Source organism: Mus pahari, chromosome 22, assembly GCF_900095145.1.
Source record: "Mus pahari chromosome 22, PAHARI_EIJ_v1.1, whole genome shotgun sequence".
Taxonomy (NCBI): domain Eukaryota; kingdom Metazoa; phylum Chordata; class Mammalia; order Rodentia; family Muridae; genus Mus; species Mus pahari.
The window spans coordinates 29,464,801-29,483,691 of NC_034611.1; the positions used below are offsets into that span (position 1 = coordinate 29,464,801).

Here is an 18,891-nt window from a genome sequence, read left to right on the forward strand (position 1 = left end):
AAACAAAACAAAACAAAAAAAAAGCAAAAAATGAATTCACCGTTTCCAAAAGTTCTAGCTGCTGTGCTTCTCAGGCAGATTTGGTTTTGACTAAGATCCCATGGCACATTGGAAGTAAGTTTAGGGGTTTAGTAATTTGTCATACCCTGGTATGAAGTTTCAATATATTTTAACAAAATACTTTGGAAATGAAATATGAGTATTGCTATAAAGGAGGAATTTGGAAAATGGTTAAGGATAAAAAATGCCTTTTTTCTTTCTTTGTTTAGTTTTGAGATTGTGTCTTAAAGTTTTTTTTTTGTTTTTTTTTTTTTAACAATTTATTTTTATTTTGTGTGCATTGGTGTTTCGCCTCCATGACCTCTGTGAGGGTGTGGGATCTCCTGGAACTGTAGTTACAGACAACTGTGAGCTGCCATGTAGGTGCTGGGAATTGAACCCAGGTCCTCTGAGAGAATAGTCAGTGCTTTTAAACACTGAGTCATCTCTCTAGTCCCCAAGATTGTACTTTTCCCCTTCCTTTCCTCCCTCCAACCCTCCCTGCTCTCCTTCAAAATCATGGCATCTTTTCTTTTCTTGAGTTGTTATTGAATACATACATGCATTTATATAAATATATATTTCAAAATATAACTTACTGAGTCCATATAATGTTACTTGGGTGTATGCTTCCGTGGCTGGTCATTTGTCGCTGGACAGCCAGTTGGTGTATTCTTCCTTGGGGAAGGCATCTCTCCTGCTCCCAGATTTCCTCAGATGCCAGGAGTACTTTGTGTAGGGAAGAGTAATACAAAAAAAAGTTCTTTTTATGATTTTGCACTAAGTAAAACTAACCACTGAAAAGGAAGCCAGTACCTGTTCCCTAAGCATGCTTCAGATTATGCAAGGCCTTCTTTCTAACACGTTTAATGTTGATTACAGAGAATCTAGGCCAGTTCTCCATGTACCTCTAAAAACAAGGAGCTCTTTGAGTCTCAAGATTTGATGTCACTGGCTTCTTTGCACTTTAAAAAAAATGTTTGATTATGTAACAAAGACGGATATCTTTGTTAGAAGTGAAATCTAAAGAGTTTAAATGTTCACTAAGAAATACTAATAATTCCATGACATGTTAGCGTAAGTACTATTTTTAAGGAATGACAAATAATTTTCACAATAAGGTTGAATGAGTAGTATGGCTTTACATTTTAATAAATGTCTTTACTGATTGCCTCAGTAGAAAATAGCTGTAGTCTTTCTGTCCCTGTCTCTGTCTCTCTTTTCTCTTCTTGGTTCTTTGAGACAGGATTTCTCTCAGGAGTCCCAGTCCTGCCTGTCATGGAACTCACTCTGTAAACCAGGCTGGCCTCAGATTCACATAGTCTGCCTGCCTCTGCCTAGAAAGCTCTGGCATTAAGGGTGTGCGCCAATGCTGCCTAGCAAAATTGCCTGTATTCTTGTATGTGCAGAAGCAGATACAAGATAATATCACTTGCCCTGTAACACTCTGAAAACCTGTGTTTGACTGCAGCATCCAGCATGGCTCCAGCATTAGCCTGCAACCTAAGTAAGCGGCAAGGGAATAAAGACACGACAGACGCACAGGCACACAACACAGAACAACTCAGATTGGGTGGCCCAGGGTCTGCTAAGGCACACGACACAGAACAACTCAGATTGGGTGGCCCAGGGTCTGCTAAGGCACACGACACAGAACAAGTCTGCTAAGGCACACGACACAGAACAAGTCTGCTAAGGCACACGACACAGAACAACTCAGATTGGGTGGCCCAGGGTCTGCTATTCGTAGGATTTGTCCTTAGGACAAAGAAGAACCTCTGTTAGATTTTCAGTCGAGAAGTGAATAGTCAGTGTTGTATTTTAGATCGGTTACTTGACTCGTAATGTAAGACAGACAGAAATGGATATAAACCAGCTATTATCAAAGTGGCATTTATCATATGACTAAGTAAGTCAGTGCTTCTAAGGCTGATGATAAACTGGGAATTAGACTTTGAGAATAAATGAATTATTATTCATTTTTAAACTAGAGGAATTGTGGTGAAATAGTTTTTCTTAAAACTTCTATCAGCTGCAGAAATGGGCAAATTAGCATTAATACTACATGACTGGTTTAGGCAATTGCATTAAGCACTTGAGATGAATCCAGTGCAGGTTCCCAGAAGAATGCTTACAGCTGTGTAGAGTTCACATCTGATGTTAGAATTTGGGTTGGGGGTGAGGGCAACACTCACCCTTGTCGTGCATAATGAAAAGGACACAAGACTGAAAAAGGAAAAAAAATAAAAAATAAAAAAAAAGATATCCTTGCAAGACCTAGCCAGAAAGATGTATGATTAAGAAGTAGAGCAACAACCTGGAGTCAGGACGAGAGTGAGTAAGTCAGGCAGAGCTTGTGGGGAAGGACAAAGAAGCCATGTGCAGAGGGCTTTTAGGGCCATGAGACTATCCCACAGAAGGGTGGGTACCTGTCATTCTGCATTTGTCCATTTGCAAGGAACATGCAGCACCAAGAGGAAAGCTACCGTAGACTATGGGTGCTGGGTGATGACCAAGTGTCAGTGTAGGTTCATCACTTCTAACAAGCCAACTGTTCTGGTGGTGGAAGTGTGGGGACAATGGTGTGGGGCTCAATTTGCTTTGACCCTAACATCTGCTCACATTTTTTCTAACTGACCCATGCACTATGAAAGGGTCATTAAGCCAAGTTATTTTAGTATACAAATAATAAATGCAGCAATTCCTGATAGAATGTCGATGTTTTGCTTTTTTGCGAACCACACAGGAAACTGAAACTTCCATGCTCTTTCTAAGAGCATCTGTTTAGCTCAAAATGTCAGTGCTGGCAGGATGTTATATTTACCAGGACTAAAGGAAATAAAGTATACTGTTGAGTTCATCATGCTAATGCTTCTTAGGGACCAAAGACCTGAAGAGTGTTTGATTTCACAAAGTATGTGTTTTTTGTGTACTGCTCTCCCCTTATATATTTTTTTCATTTTTAAAGTAAAACAATATTAAATGGTTAATTAGGTTCTGACGATGAGGATAATATTGTGGCCTTATTTAGTAAGAGTTAGAAAGTGCATTTAAAAAGGTAAATACATACTTACCTGGCAGGGGAGATACCATGATCACGAAGGTGGTTTTCCCAGGGTGAGGCTCACCCATTGCACTTGGGGTGTGCTGACCCCTGCCATTTCCCCAAATGCGGGAAACGACTGCATAATTTTTGGTACTGGTGGAGCTGCGTTCGCGCGCTCCCCTGATATTTGTTTGCCAAGAGTAGGTAATTTTTCTCCCTTTGTTTATGTATACTATGATCCTTGGGCTTTGAGGATTTTCTGCTTTTTTGTTTTTGTTTTCTTTATTTTTATAACCTATATCATTGTACTGCTCTCAACTTAGAAATTCCCAGAGCTGGAGAGATAGCTCAGTGGCTAAGAGCACCAACTGCTCCTGAGTTCCAATTCCAGCGACCACATAGTGCCTCACAACCACCTGTAATGCCCTCTGAAGACAGCTACAGAGTACTTACATATCATAAATAAATAAATACATTTAAAATAAAATAAAAAGGTAAATACAGTTTCTTCCGCCATAAGCGAAAGCCCTGCTCTTACTTCACAAGATGAGCACGAGCTCTTTCCCTGTCCCCGCCCAGTCCTGTGAGGCAGAGGCTTGGGTGAATTCAGGGTTTGGCTTCAGCTGTAAGCCATGACAGGGAAGTATAGCTGCCAGAGGGCTACTGGATATCAGTACTGCGTTACGGGATGTGCTGTGGACGGCCCTTATTCAGGAAGGCCTGTCACCGGGATTTCTGAAACTGCCAAGCCCATCTGTGTGCTCGTGTGGGATTCTGTTGAGTCCATGTGTACCAGGTTGATGGAGGCCCTACGTTCTAAGCATCACATCAGCTTAATTAAATGCCTTAGGGTTACTATTGCTGTGATGAAACACCATGACCAAAAGCAACTTGGGGGGAAAAAGGGTTTATTTCCCTCACAGTCCCATATCACAGTTAGTGAGATTGGGAACTCAGGTAGGGAAGGAACCCGGAGACAGGAACTGATGCAGAGACCATGGAGGGATGCTGCTTACTGGCTTGCTCCTCGTGGCTTGCTCAACCTGCTTTCTTGTAGAACTCAGGACCACCAGTCCAGATGCAGTCCTACCAACAAGAGGCTGGGTCCTCCCACATCAATCGCTGAATAAGAAAGTGCTCTACAGGCCTGTCTGCAGCCAGCTCTTAAGGACATATTTCTTAATTGAGAAAATGAGTCATCTCTCTGATGATTCTAGCTTGTGGCAAGTTGACATAAAACTAGCCAGCACATTAAGATGTGGAGAGCAAGAAACTAGGGGAGTGGTTAGTTCTGATGTCCTCCAAGAGTATGCCAGATGTAAGAAATAAAATATTTCGATCAGTAAAGCATTAATTCTAAAACAATTTAGTAATTTCCATGTATAACAAGGAGTTGGGAAGAAAAGATACCATGTGTTAATAAACAAGAAACTGCTGTGGTGAACACATCTGTAAGCAGGGCATTTGGGAGGAAGAAACAGGGCAAATACCTACACCTACAAACAAACAGGGTTGGTGAGATGGCTCAGTGAGTAAGAGCACCCAACTGCTCTTCCGAAGGTCCGGAGTTCAAATCCCAGCAACCACATGGTGGCTCATAACCATCTGTCATAAGATCTGACGCCCTCTTCTGGAGTGTCTGAAGACAGCTACAGTGTACTTACATATAATAAATAAATAAATCTAAAAAAAAACAACAAAGAAATAAAACCAGTCAAACAAAAACCAACTCATTTCTACCCGAGGAGCTTTAAATTCAGTATTTATCTGAACCACAGAGCACCGAAAATTACTTGAAGTTTTATTTAATCAATTTCCCCCATAAAACTAAACACATGAGAGAAATTAGTTGTTTACAGTGGGTAATTAAGGCATTATGACATGATTATTTAAAAAATATTTTTAGTTTTTTAAAATTTATGTCTTTGTACCACCACAGTACCCCAAGGAGGCTAGACAAAGCTGCAGATCCCATGGACTGGAGTTACAAATGCTGGGTGCTAGGAATTGAATGTGGGACCTCTGGAAGTGCTCTTAACCCACCTCTCTAGTCCAAGGACTCCCCCCAACACCCCTTCCCCACAGGATTTCTTTGTGTAGCCTTAGTTGTCTTAGAACTCACTCAGTATACCAGGCTGGCTTCGAATTCACAGAGATCTGCTTGCCTCTGCCTCCTGAGTGCTGGGATTAAAGGCCTGTATCACCACCACAATGCAAGGACTTAATTCTTTTTAGGAACCATTTGAGCAGGGCCATTGTAAACTACAACTTTAAAGTTGTTAAGTCCAACACCAAAGAGATTTAGAAATTGCATTCATCACTTTCCTGGGAGGAATGGCCTTCCCTTCTCTATCAGCATGCAGCTTCATTGGATCCTTAAAGTCTAAAGCCTTACCTTTACTGTGCAGATAGGCAGGAATCATGATGTTTGTATGAGAGTTGTAAGGCTGACTCCTTGGCTCCAAATTTTCTGTCTAACACCAATCCCCATATGTCAGTTTTATCATCATCATATCTGGGGGTTTTGTTGTTTGGTTTTTGTTTTATTAGATACATTCATTTTGTTTTGTGTGTGTTTTGCCTGCATGTGTGTCTGTGCACCACATGATGCCTGATGCCTTTGGAGGTCAAAAGAAGAAATCAGATCTCCTGGAACTGAAGATACACATGGTTGTGAACCACCATGTGGTGATGGAAACTGAACTCCGCAAGAGCAACAAGTGATCTTAACCACCAAGCCACATCTTTAGCCCTTATTATTATCGCTAAAACGAGAAGTTATTATAGGTGGTGATTACCTCATTTTGGTTGTTTTTGAGATAGGGTCTCCTATACCCCAGGCATGCTTCAAACCTGTCCCTACTTCCCAAGTGCTGGGATTACAGGTGTGTGCTGACATACTTTGCTCAAACTCATGCAGTAAGTAAGGAAACTCAAAGCAAGCATTGTTCCCTCTTGTAAGAAAAGTTGGAAAGAAACAGTGTTTTTCTCTGGCTTAATTGAGGCAATTCACAAATTCTGATATTACATTCCTATTTAATATTACTTGACAGCAAAGCTTCATATTTATGTACTTAGCCTTTTATTTTGTGGGTTGTTTTGGAATTCCTTTAGACAAATTATAAACCCAGGTTAAATTCTGCTTACTCTTTTAAACTGCACTTTGAAAAGATTATACAGAGTAGACAGTTGACAAAGGTGCCACCATTCCTCATTTGACTGTCATTTCATCATGATGAAGTTTTTCATGTCTTTCTTGCCAGATCTGTAAATCTGTTCTGTGATGTGCCTTAGCCTCCCAGATTGTTCTCTGAGAGTCTTTGGCACCCTAAAATTACCAGTATTATAAAACTACTCACAACATTTTTCTGGTGCTTTCTTTGTTTACTTTGATTGCCTGTGTTATGTGGTGCAGTGAATCTAGACACGCTAAGCAAGCATTCTACCATCAAGCCATATTTCCAGCCTAGATGAAGTAAGATGATATTTTTACACACACACACAGAGAGACGTGTGTACGTGTGCGTGTGTGTGTGTGTGTGTGTGTGTGTGTTTACCTGTGAATGGAGTTGCCTGTGGAGTCCAGAAGAGGACATCCAACCATCTGGACCTGGAACACTGACTGACTGGGTGCTGGGAACCAAATTCAGGTCCTCTGCAAGAACAGTACATACTCTTCAATGCTGAGCCATCTCTCCAGCCTCCAAGTCCTGTTTGTCTATCTGTCTGTCTGTCTTTTTTTAAAGTTATGGGTAAAACTTGAGGTAAAAAAAAATCATCAATGGTAATAGAAATATTTTTATGTTCTTTCTAAAATATTTTATTGTAGCAGCTTTGCTCTTTTCATTATAACATACTTTAAAAATTCTTGAAGTTCAGTCTTTAGGATCTATGGTTCTGTGTTTTTGAAAGTGGAGGGGCTATGATGCAGCTTTTTTTGCTAGCATGCTAGCAAAACCTCAGGTTTGCCTAGGGGTTCAAACCTGAGGTTCAAGCCCCGTTGGCACATAAACTGGACATGGTAGCAAAAACACACATACCTTTAGGTATAAAATAATTGACTTGTTCATACCCCACACTTTTTAAAATAGAATCTTGGCTCTTGACTTTCAGCAGACAGTTCTCTAGTGAATAAATGTACAAAATGTATACTTAGTTTTGGTATGATAATACTATAAATTCAAAGCTTTGTGTACTAACTCTATACTTTCTGGTCATTAATCATAAGCCTTCTATATAAATAACAAATAGTAGTTCATATGATACCTGGCACACTGGACATTCCATAAGCCAATTGAGTTTAAATTGTTCCGTATTTTAAAACTTCCCCTATTTCTTTAAATAAAAAAGTTTCTGTTAGAAAATGGCACTGTGTTTTCTTGTTAAAATACTAATCTGTTTTATTGGCCTAATACCATTGTTGATCTTGGATATTTTCTCATAGACTTGTAAAAGTGCACAAACAGACCCTTGCCACTTGTGTGAAGTGGCTATTTAACCGTGAAATCAACTGTGTTTATTGCTGCTGCCCTGTGGGCACGTTCTTTCTGGCAGTGCTGTCCTTATTTGGTGGCTGTGCATGGAGAGCCAGGTGGTGCTGCAAAGCATCGCACAGTGAAGCGTGGTTATCTCCAGCTTTGACATTTGTCATTCCTCACTGCTGAAGGGAAGGGGCAAAATCTGCTTTTCCATATGTTTATGCTTTTTTTGCCTGCAGTTTTGTCCAGATGGTCTTATGAACATTGTTTACTTTGGGATGTCATCCCAGATGTTTTAAATAGTGATGGATTCAGTGAGGTATACAGATACATAAATTGTATAAATTTAAATTTAAAAACTTTTTAAAAATTAAAATGTTACTTATTTCTAGGACTTTTAAAATTTTTTTTGTACTTTTATTAATTTGTACTTACTCTGTAGTTTATTTCTTCCTTTGTTTTTATGTAAAAAGTTAAAAGAACAAGACTGGTAATTTCAGTTAATAGAGGGCTTGACTAGGATGTAGGAGTCCTGGAGTCAGTCCCCAACACTGCGTAAAGCTGGGCCTGTTGATAACTGTCTGTCATCCTGAAGCAGGGGTGGGAAGCAAGAAGATCCCACCTGGGTAAGGCTACGTGAACCCTTGTCTCGGATATGTTACATATCAGCACAACACTCACTGAGGATGCTAAACACACGAAAGCCTTTTGAGGGTTCATTGGTTTAGAGCTGCACACACCCAAATCGTAGCCTGCTGTCTTTTACAATTATTTTATAATCATTGAACACTAGTCACCGATGGGACTTTAGATCGTAAAGTGATGGGTTTACAATTGGGATATTATTGTTAGAACCTTAAGTAAGTCACTTAAGTTGTCTGAGACAGTGCTGGGATTAAAGGCACCGGTCATAGAGACATCTTCTTTAGTGGCATAGCCACTAGTAAGGAGCCATTGCTCTGGTACCTGATTCCTCACCATCTTGGAAGAAACACTAAAAATGGATCACCAAAACAGCACCATCACCACCAAAACAACCGTGGGACGTAGAAATGGGTTAGCTAGGACGCAGGGGTCAGCAAGCATAGGAGGAGACCAAAGTATAATCATGAGGGTGAATGTGTCAAAACCAATAAAAGCCATTATTATGTAAAATTATATATGTGAATAAAAGAAACAAGAGTCCAGTATCAGTGTAAATCCACAAGATGAGGTAGTAACTCTGATAGAAATTCAGCCTTTTTGTGCCTAACCAAAGGTGGGCATGAAGGACTTGCGGGTCTGTGATTTGAATTCTTAGAATCATAGCCTGCTGTGGGTATATCGGATGCCTGTAGATGGGGTTGTTTGTTTGTTTGTTTTTAAGGCAAGGTTTTATGTATCCCAGGTTGGCTTCAACCTCACTTCGTTGCTGAGGTTGACCTTGAGTTTCTGATTTTCCTGTTTCCATCTTCCACATGCTGGGATTATATGCATATGCCACCAGCCTGGTATTCTCTGGTATAGGGAGTGAACACAGGGCTTCACGTATGCTAGTCTCTGAAGTAAGCTACATTCACAGGTCCCCTCTATGATGGTTTTGAGTTAAATTTAGTTACAATTGAGTTACAATTTCATAGCTAGATCAGCATGTCAGTTTATAGATGCTAGGAGTCGTCATTGAAAAAACTAATAATGCAGTTTTCAACTGGACATGGTGTTACATGCCTTTAACCCCAGTGTTAGGGAGGCTGAGGCATGTTCAAAACCAACCTGATCTACATGTCAACGTTTAAGTCAACCAGAACTGCATAAACCCTGTTTCAAAAGAAAATAAAAACTAATAATGATGCAATTTTCAGATCTGTACTAGTTATCTAAATTGTCTAGAAAGCGTGGCACTCCAGTTTATTACTTAGATGTTTTATGTTTTTGTAGTATGCTACGATCTCATCAACTGTTTTACCATTTAAGATTTCAAATGCACAGGAAAGTTGCCAGACTTACAAAAGGGCATCATCACTCTAGATGGAAGTTTTCCTGACCCGTCCTTCCTCCTGTTTGCTAGTTGTCATCTTTTCATCAGATGTTTCCCCTCGGAACCTGGCATGGGGATGCTCGACTTGAATCCCAGCACTTAGGAGGCAGAGGCAGCAGCAGGCCGATCTCTGTGGAGTTTGAGGACAGCCTAGTAATGAGTTCTGGGACAGCCAGAGCTACATAGTGAGGCCCTGTCTCACAAAAAGAGACAGAGACAGAGGAAGTTTTCCCTTTGCGGGCTGAAGAGATGGCTTATTGGTTAAGAGCACTGGCTGCATTTTCAGAGGATCTGGGTTTGATTCTCAGTACTCACGTGGTGACTCACAACCAACTATAACTCTATTGCCAGGGAATCCAGTGCCATCTTTGGCCATTGTGGGCACTAGGCATGCTAAGTAGTATATAGGCATACTTGTAGTCAAAAATACCTCTATACATTAAAATGTTTTTAAGTTAGAAAAAAAATCAGAATTTCCCCTCAGCACTTAATCTCATTTAAAAAATCAATTTGCATTCATTCTGTAATCTATTTTAATACCCTTATTTACCTTGATGTTCAAATCTTGATGCCAGTGGTTTGTTCTGAGCAAGATCTCATGTAGTCCAGGATGACTTCAAACTGTATTTGTAGCTGAAGATGACCTTGACTTTCTGCTCATTCTGCTTCCTCCTTCCATGTGCTGTAATTCTCAGGGTATTCCCCCAAATGCAGGTTTGTGGTCTTCTTGTTTGGTTTTCAGTGATTTATTTAAATTGTCCTGACTCAGATTTAGTCTTCTGCGTCATGCCAGTTATGTTTTCTGTAACTCCTAGGTGCATTTTCTAGAATCATAAAACTTTGTGAAGAAAAACGTGAAGCAGGCGAAATAAAGAAGGGGAAGAAAGGCTGCGCTGTGCCATCTGTCAAAGGAATTACAAACTTAGGAAATACTTGCTTTTTTAATGCAGTCATTCAGGTAAGAGCCGTCAGAACGATTTGTAAGAGTTACTTGAACTAGTTAATATGAGCACACACACACAGCTGTAGTGTAGACTGTTCACGGTTACTCTGCCAGTTCTTTCTGTTTTCCTTTGGGTAGTTGTTGGTCGTGGTGGTGTGTGCGTTCAGCAGTGCTGCCTGGAAGTCTGTTGTCTTCCACTGCTTCCTTAGCTAAACTGACAGTGCATTCACCTAACCCTTTACATTTTAAATGGATGTGTTTTGCTGTGCTACATGAGATGTGAATCTTTCAGAGTATTCATTTCGTCAGGTCAGAGACATGCCGTAACTGAATCAGAAGGCTTAACCTTTTCTGTTGTTTAGAACTTGGCTCAGACTTACATTCTTTTTGAACTGATGAACGAGATAAAAGAAGATGGCACCAAATTCAAGATTTCTCTTTCGTCAGCTCCACAGCTGGTGAGTAACAAGTACAAGAGCCACCTGGCAGCTGCTTCCAAAATACTTATTTTCTGTTTCTGTAAACTGCCAAATGTGGTCAGAGGTCTCTAAAACATAACTCAGAGTGTCTCATAAAAATAATCAGATAACTTTTTCAGAAATCATAACTTTAAGATATTCTGTAATTCAGACATATCACGGTTAAAAGGGTGCAAAAATATTAAGGCAATTTTTATGTGTACATACTGGAAAAAATTAGAGTCAAACTTTTATTGAGCAAAATGTTCAGGACCCTTGTTTTGTAGTAAATGGTAATATGTACTCAGATTAAGGTTTTTGTTTTTGTTCTTTAAAGTTAGATTGAAATATTTAACATCTGAAGGTTTAAATATTTTTATTAACAATTTATTTATTTGGTGTGTACATGTGTGTGCATGGCATGATGCAGGTTGGGGTCAGAGGGCAGCTTGTGGCATTCATTTCTCTCCTGTATGGCTCCTGGGGATTGAATTCCAAGGCCACTGGGCTCAAGAACAGGTGCCTTTGGCTGTCAAGCAGCCATCTCATAGACAGTCTAGTCTGATGATGCAAATTTAATGAGAAATAAAGAAAATAACAAGAAGTGGTCCTTGGCATTCAGAAACTGGCCTAACTAACACCCACAGGGCGGCCGTGTTACTCTGAACCAGGGGCCAAATGAGAACAAAGTGCTCTGACAGGTTGTTAGCATTATGAAATCGCGCTCCCCTCTGGTTGGCACCTTTCCTGTCTCCCAGGATGAGATTCCTGGGGAAGTTCCCTTCTTTGCGGTCCATTGTTTCAGATTGAGTGACACACGTCTCTTCAGAATAACTGCATTTCTGTAACTGGACTCAGTCACAGCATTTAATCCTGTTTTCTATTTTTCAGTATTTCATAGATGGAGACTAAAGTTAACATACTTGAGATAATCTAGTTACTGTCATTTAAATAGTTGTAGCTCTTAGATTCTTGGCAATGTTTTGTTTTGAAATTCCGTATTTCTGACATAGCATTGATCATGTTTTCAAAGGAGCCGTTAGTGGTGGAACTCTCCAGCCCAGGACCACTGACTTCAGCCTTGTTCCTGTTTCTTCACAGCATGAAGGAGGCTGAAAAAGGACCGCTTTCTCCTAAAGTTCTTTTCAACCAGCTTTGTCAGAAGTGAGTGTGTGTGTTTGTATTCTTAATATGAACAATGAGGTCACAAAGTACTAATGCAGCATTCCCACAGCAAGGGCTTTACTCCTGCTTAATTGCTGCCAGACTGCCAAGACAAAGAGGCAATGTCTGCTAGCCACATCTGTGTGCTTTATGGGAATTGTCACCGTCGTCTGTCCCCACTTTATGTGTTAGGAAACAGACTCAGAAATTAATTAGCTCACCTAGTATGTGGGCAACACCCTGAGAAGCAGAGGTCTGTCCTGACTCATCTGTGATACAGTATTGTATCTACCAGGGTACCGTGTGTATCTACCAGGGTACCGGCTGCTTTTGTGTTGTGTGAGTTACTTGTGTTACCTGGGCATGGGGTTTTTGAGATGGGACTGAATGGTCAGGCTGGGGCTAAGCTTGAGGCCATCACCCACCTGCAAAATCTAGAAGGTAGGATAAGAGATAAATTTCTTTTGCTGGTGCCTCGTGTGTGATAAGTTACTTCTCTGCTCTGGTGAAGTGAGCCAGTTTAAGCCAGATTGGAATATATGAACACAGGTTTATTGGGAAGCTGTGAGTTCACCAGCCTCAAAGACAGAGACTCGGAAACTCACATTGGGGAGGGAGAAAGAAGGGAGAGGGGAGAGAAAGAGAAAGTGTGTGTGTGTGTGTATATATATATATATATATATATATATATATATATATATAGAGAGAGAGAGAGAGAGAGAGAGAGAGAGAGAGAAGGAGAAGTGGGGAGAGAGCAAAATATCTAGATTATATATCAAACTGCCAATGGAGAAGGGCAGCCCAGCCCCTGTACTGGGAAGTTCAGGGTTGGGGGCTGGGTATGCCAGGTAGGGACTGAGGGATCCTGGGAGAACCTAGAGGCCAGGTGAGCTTTGGTATGTAAAATACACACCTCAGCCTTTTGTCCCCGGTCTGAAATTCAGTATCTCAGCCTTTCATTGATTGTAAATGAATAAGGGGCTACATAATCATCCATGACTATGTCCTGCTAACATTGGGGCATTGTTACTGGGGGTGGGAGGTTATCAGAGCAGAGTCAAGATATGACTGGGCATTTCTGTTCCTCAGAAAACTAAAAGTAGATTGACGGCCGACCCAGCACTACTGTAACTGAACATTTACATCAGCACACAGAAGTCATGTACACTCATGTTTACTACAGCAATAGTTACCACAGCCAAGTCACAGTGTACAGAGTCAGTGTAGGTGTTGTCAGTGCGCAAATGGATAAAGAAGATGCATGCCTACATAACACAGGCATAAAGGAAAAAAATGCAATATTTGCATAGAAATCGATGGAACAAGAGATTAAAATGTTAAATCAAATAAGCCAGACTCAGAAAAATTTACATTTTCCTTATATGTAGACATCTCAATAAAACTAAATCCAATATGAAAGTGAAAAGGGAATATTTGGGAAGAGTAAAGGGTGGGGTACAGGAGAATGAACCATGCATGAGAATGTCATAGTAGAGTCAACTGTTTGTACAATGAATAAACACGAATAAAACCTTCAAGTCTTAACAAATTCCAATGTTAAGATGAATGCTTCACCTGAAATGCAAGCTGCCCTTGGAATTCAGTCCAATCTAAATGAATTTTATGAAAAGAACACAGACTAGTATTAAGTGTAGCCCAAAACAAATTTATAATAACTATCTCATTTGATATAAGACACATTGTTGAAGAATTTATGAAAATGAACTACCCTTTTCTATTTGAGAAGACTAAAGAGGAGTAAGCTAAACACCACTAAATACCAGTCCCGACAGCTCTTACGGCCCAGAATCTAGTCCTTCAAGTAGTAGTCCTCATTTTCTCAAAACTAGCATCCATCCTACAAGGCACTCATGTGCCTGCCATGAAAGTAAGTGAGTTGGCAGTAACGTAACACAGAGGAGAAAACACCATTTCATTTACCCTTTTGCTCGGTAGCTGCAAATAGCGTCATGTGGGAATAGGTCAGAGAAACTCAGGCTAAAACCTAATCCCACTGTTACTTGAGCCTCCACAGCTGGCATCACAAGACACAGAAATTACCTGATAGACCTGTGCTGTCAGAATCAAGCAGTGCCGGTGAAATCAACCAGAAAAGAAACGGGAATCCCTCAGGCATCAGACCCTCAGGGTTGAGATCATTTCTGAACACAAAAAGCTGCTTTCCTGTAGCTCCATCTTAACCATGTACAAACTATTTATTGCCTTCTCAATAATCACTGGAAAAAATTTAACCTGAGTCTTTTTTCATTCTTTTACTAAGAACTTGGAAATATAATCCAGTAACTTACAAGACTTTTGAAGGAGCTTATATGAGGTACCAATATCAAGAGGCCTTCAAATGTACTTTTTTGTTTGTTTGTTTGTTTGTTTTTCGAGACAGGGTTTCTCTGTATAGTCCTGGCTGTCCTGGAGCTCACTCTGTAGACCAGGCTGGCCTTGAACTCAGAAATCCGCCTGCCTCTGCCTCCCGAGTGCTGGGATTAAAGGTGTGCGCCACCACGCCCGGCTCAAATGTACTTTTAAAAAGGTTAATAGATAGCAAACGTATGAAAACATTCAGCCTACTTAATAAGATGAACATTTATAGGAAATGTGCCTTAGTATATTAACTATTTTCCCCACTATTACAAGAATGCATATGACAGATACAACTGAAGGAAGAGAGGTTCATTTGAGCTCAGAGTTCCAGTGTGTGCCATCAATCATGGTGGAGATGGAATGCCGAGACCAGGTTGGTCCATGGCAATAGACCATGACCAACTGCTTATTCATATCATGCAGCTTATTCAATCTTGGTGGATTAGGAGAGGAGACTGGACTCAGGGACATACGACCAGCCTACAGTCCTCTTGGTCTAACACCCACCAACTCAGTCTTACGTTCCAAAGTTCCACAACCTCCCCAAAACAGTACCAGCAGCTTGGGACCAAGTGTTTAAGCACATGAGCCTTGAAGGACATTTCAGATACAAACCATATCACTTAACAAAATTGGTGCTTTCAGAAGAGACAAGAAGTGATGGAAAGATGGCTCTGTGGTTAAAAAACAAATCACTATTCTTACAGAAGGACAGATTTAAGTTTTCACTACTCATACCAATAGCAGCCATAGTTGCCTCCAGTTCCAGTGATCCAGTGTGCTGTTCTTCTGACCTCAGAAGGCACTAACACACAGCAGTGCACATAAAGACACAAGCACACACACACACAGTTTAAAAAGAGGTGAGTGAGGGTTCTTACAGGTCTCAAGATAGTGGGTGGGGGTAGGGAGGTTGCTTAGCAGGTAAGAGTGCTGTCTGCTTGTCCAGGTGACTGGGTTCAGTTACCAGTACTGAGATAGTACTTAGCAATTGTCTGTAACTCAAATCACAGGGATCTAACACCCTCTTCTGGCCTCCTGGACACTGCATGCATGTGTTCACAGACATACATGCAGGCAAAACGCCCATACACATAAAAATCTCAAAAACAAAGTCGCTCAAGATACTATAAAAGTAAACGGTGTGTGAGGATAAAATAGGTGACTGTCAAGAAAAAGAAAACAAGGGGCTGGTGAGATGGCTCAGTGGGTAAGAGCACCCGACTGCTCTTCCGAAGGTCCGGAGTTCAAGTCCCAGCAACCACATGGTGGCTCACAACCATCCGTAACAAGATCTGATGCCCTCTTCTGGAGTGTCTGAAGACAGCTACAGTGTACTTACATATAATAAATAAATAAATCTTAAAAAAATAAAAAAAAAAGAAAATCTATCTAAAAAAAAAAATGTTTAAGAAAAAGAAAACAAGTTGGGTGTGATGGCTCATGTCTTTAATCCCAGCATTCGAGAGACACGGGTAGGTGGATCTCTGTAAGTTGGAGGCCAGCATGCTTTGCATAATGCACTCCAGGACAGTCAGAGATACAACACATAGACCCTGTCTCAAAAAAATGAAAGAAAAGAAAAAGAAAACAAATTAAACAAGCTGTCTTCTGGGTAGTAAAACACAGCCATGAAGGAGTTGGGCCTGAAGGAGTTCAGCTTTGAGAAGGTAGAAAGACATACATGGGCTGGAGAGATGGCTCAGCAGTTAAGAACACTTTATGCTCTTCCAGAGGATGCGGGCTCAATCCCAGCAGCCATATGCCAGTTTACAACTCCCTGTAACTCCAGTTCCAGAGGTCCTGACACCCTCACACAGACATACATGCAGGCAAAACACCCTGTATTTTGTGACCATTGAGTACTGTCTCTTCAATGTTCATTTCCCACTTGTTGCTGGGTTGTTTCCTATGGCTCTGTGTGTGTGTGTGTGTGTGTGTGTGTGTGTGTGTGTGTGTGTGTGTGTGCAGTGTGGTTGTGGGTCTTTTCCCTCCCTCGCTCCCTCCTTCTCTCCCTCCCTCCCTCCCTCCCTCCCTCCCTCCCTTCTTTACATAGATATTCTAGATACTAATCTAGTCATTTATGGGAAGGGGTTTTCCCCTCAAACCCCCTTTTCTCTTCTTGCTGGTTATTGTTTGCTTTTTTGTGAAAAGTCTAATTTCATGCAATCTCACTTGTTAGCTTTGCTACTGTTTTATAATCTATTGGAAACTGTCAGACCGTCTTTGCCATGCCTATATCTTTCCCCTGTTTTTGTTGAGTAGCTTCAACCTTTGAGGTGTTACATTAAGGTCTTACCCATTTTGTGTTGGTTTTTAATAGAGTAAAGAATGGCATCTAGTTCTATTCATCTCTCTCTGGATACAAAGTTTTCTCAGCACCATTTACTGAAGCAGCTGTCATTCCTTCACCATCTGCCTTTGACACCTTTATTGAAGTGTGTGTTTGTGTTGTGTTGTCTATTTACTCAGTCGGTGCACATAACTGTTTCTGTGCCACTGCCATTCTGGCTTAGTTACTAAGGCTCTTAGAACACAGTGAAGTCACATATTGGGATACTCCCGGAGTGTTCTTTTCCAGATTAAATATTACCAAAATCTACTAAATACTGGCTTTTAGTATCTCTGTGCATAGACCTTAACTGTCTAATTCAGTCATACAGGAAATCTAATTGTAAAATCTTTAGGAGGAATATATCATATAGTTAGCAATATACAGTTATATTAAGATTCATTCTCTAACAATATATTTCTTCTAAAACAGAAAGCAAATGAATATATTAAGATACAGAATGTAGGGCTGAAGAGATGGATCAGTGGTTAAGAATACTGACTGTTCTAACAGAGGTCCTGAGTTCAATTCCCAGCAACCACATGGTGGCTTACAACCATCTGTAATGGCCTCTTTTGGTGTGTAATGGTATCCAGTTCCCTCTTTTGAAGACAGCTACAGTGTAATCATATAAAATGACTGAATAAATCTTAATCTGTTAAAAAAGGTAAAAAGATAAATTACAGAGGCCTGGATCTTAGTTCTATTTCTCTTGCTAGCTGTATGACTTTGCGTATTAACTTTTGGTCCCTCATTGAGTGAGATTGGGGATAACGGAGTTAGAAGTGCATAAAGCTGTCAGCACTGTATATGGTTTGCTTAATAAAAGTTAACCATTTGTTCGCAGTGTATACCTGGTGGCTTATTTTCACTGGAGGAGGAATCGCATCCTTTCTGTTTAATTGAAAAGTAGCAAACTGACTGTTAATTTCTTTCAAAATGATCTTAAGTAAGACTGATGTGTTGCTCATGATTGGAGGAATGATTGTTTGTTTTTCTTCTCTGCTGTGTAACATCCTAGGGCTCCGCGGTTTAAAGGTTCCCAGCAGCAGGACAGCCAGGAGCTTCTGCACCATCTGCTGGATGCAGTGAGGACCGAGGAGACCAAGGTCAGGTCCTTAGTGCTTGCCACATGCTCTCTTAAAGGCCGGGGTATGAATCTAGAATAGTGTCTCTAATGTTAAAGTATAGCGAGAAGTAATTTTTATCCACATTGTTGCCTTTCTTCAGTAAGTTTATTTCTTTTATACTTTTGTATAAAAGTATAAAGCCCTGTTTTTTTCTTTTTCTTAATGTCTCTTAGCTTTTAAACAAACAAAAATCAAACAAAATAATTCAAAGTAGCATAGAGACAAAACTCACTATGTTGCAAATTTACAGTCCCAGATACTCAAGAGGATCAGTCCCGGAGGCTGATGGAGGAGGATTGTTTGGACCAGGAGTTTATAGTGAGATCCCCGTCAAGACAAGGAGCTAGGAGTCGTGCTGTATGCTTTAATCCCAGTACAAGGGAGGTAAAGTCAGGCAGATCTCTGTGAGTTGGAGGCCAGCCTGGTCCACAGAGTGAGACCCTGTCTTAGAAAAGAAGGAAGGAAGAAAGGAAAGGAAGGAAGGGAAGGGAAATAGGGGGAAAAGAAGGAACAAAAGAAGGGTAGAAATGTTGTCTTGAATATTGAGGCCATGGAGATGAAGCCAAGGGATATAAATCTTGGAAGATGAACGGCAGTCTGGGACATGGCCTCCTTACCATCCCTGTTCTCCTGTCCTCTAATTGCTCTGGCTTTTAGAATTTTTCATTTCTGTCAGCAGACTGAGCAGTGTTCACTTCTCATGCTGAAAGTCAGCTCATGGTCATTGTAATTTGCACACTTCAGTTTCACGTGTGCAAAACCTAGACCGACTGTTGTGACTTGCAGTTCTCAGAATAGACTTCATTGCCTCATGCTGGGTTAGGGTCACAGCATGGCTCTGGGAGTAGACCTTCAGCCTGATTTGGAGATTCAAGAAGCATTCTTTAAAAAGAGTAGCTGCGCCG

At 40.7% G+C, this 18,891-nt stretch overlaps 1 protein-coding gene and 1 non-coding gene across 5 annotated transcripts in view; both read left to right on the forward strand.

Moving 5' to 3' along the window:
• The window catches only part of Usp45 (ubiquitin specific peptidase 45), a 64,922-nt gene that overhangs the window by 12,667 nt on the left and 33,364 nt on the right, over window positions 1-18,891 (forward strand). For all 4 annotated transcript variants that reach the window (XM_021222213.2, XM_021222214.2, XM_029533384.1 and 1 more), the window contains 4 exons: window positions 10,396-10,538; window positions 10,886-10,981; window positions 12,015-12,145; window positions 17,878-17,965. In XM_021222213.2, coding sequence (XP_021077872.1) covers window positions 10,396-10,538; window positions 10,886-10,981; window positions 12,015-12,145; window positions 17,878-17,965 — 458 coding nt within the window. The remainder of the gene's footprint in view (window positions 1-10,395; window positions 10,539-10,885; window positions 10,982-12,014; window positions 12,146-17,877; window positions 17,966-18,891) is intronic.
• LOC115063038 lies at window positions 3,106-3,268 on the forward strand. Its single transcript, XR_003842920.1, has one exon. It is a non-coding gene; the product is annotated as a U1 spliceosomal RNA (small nuclear RNA).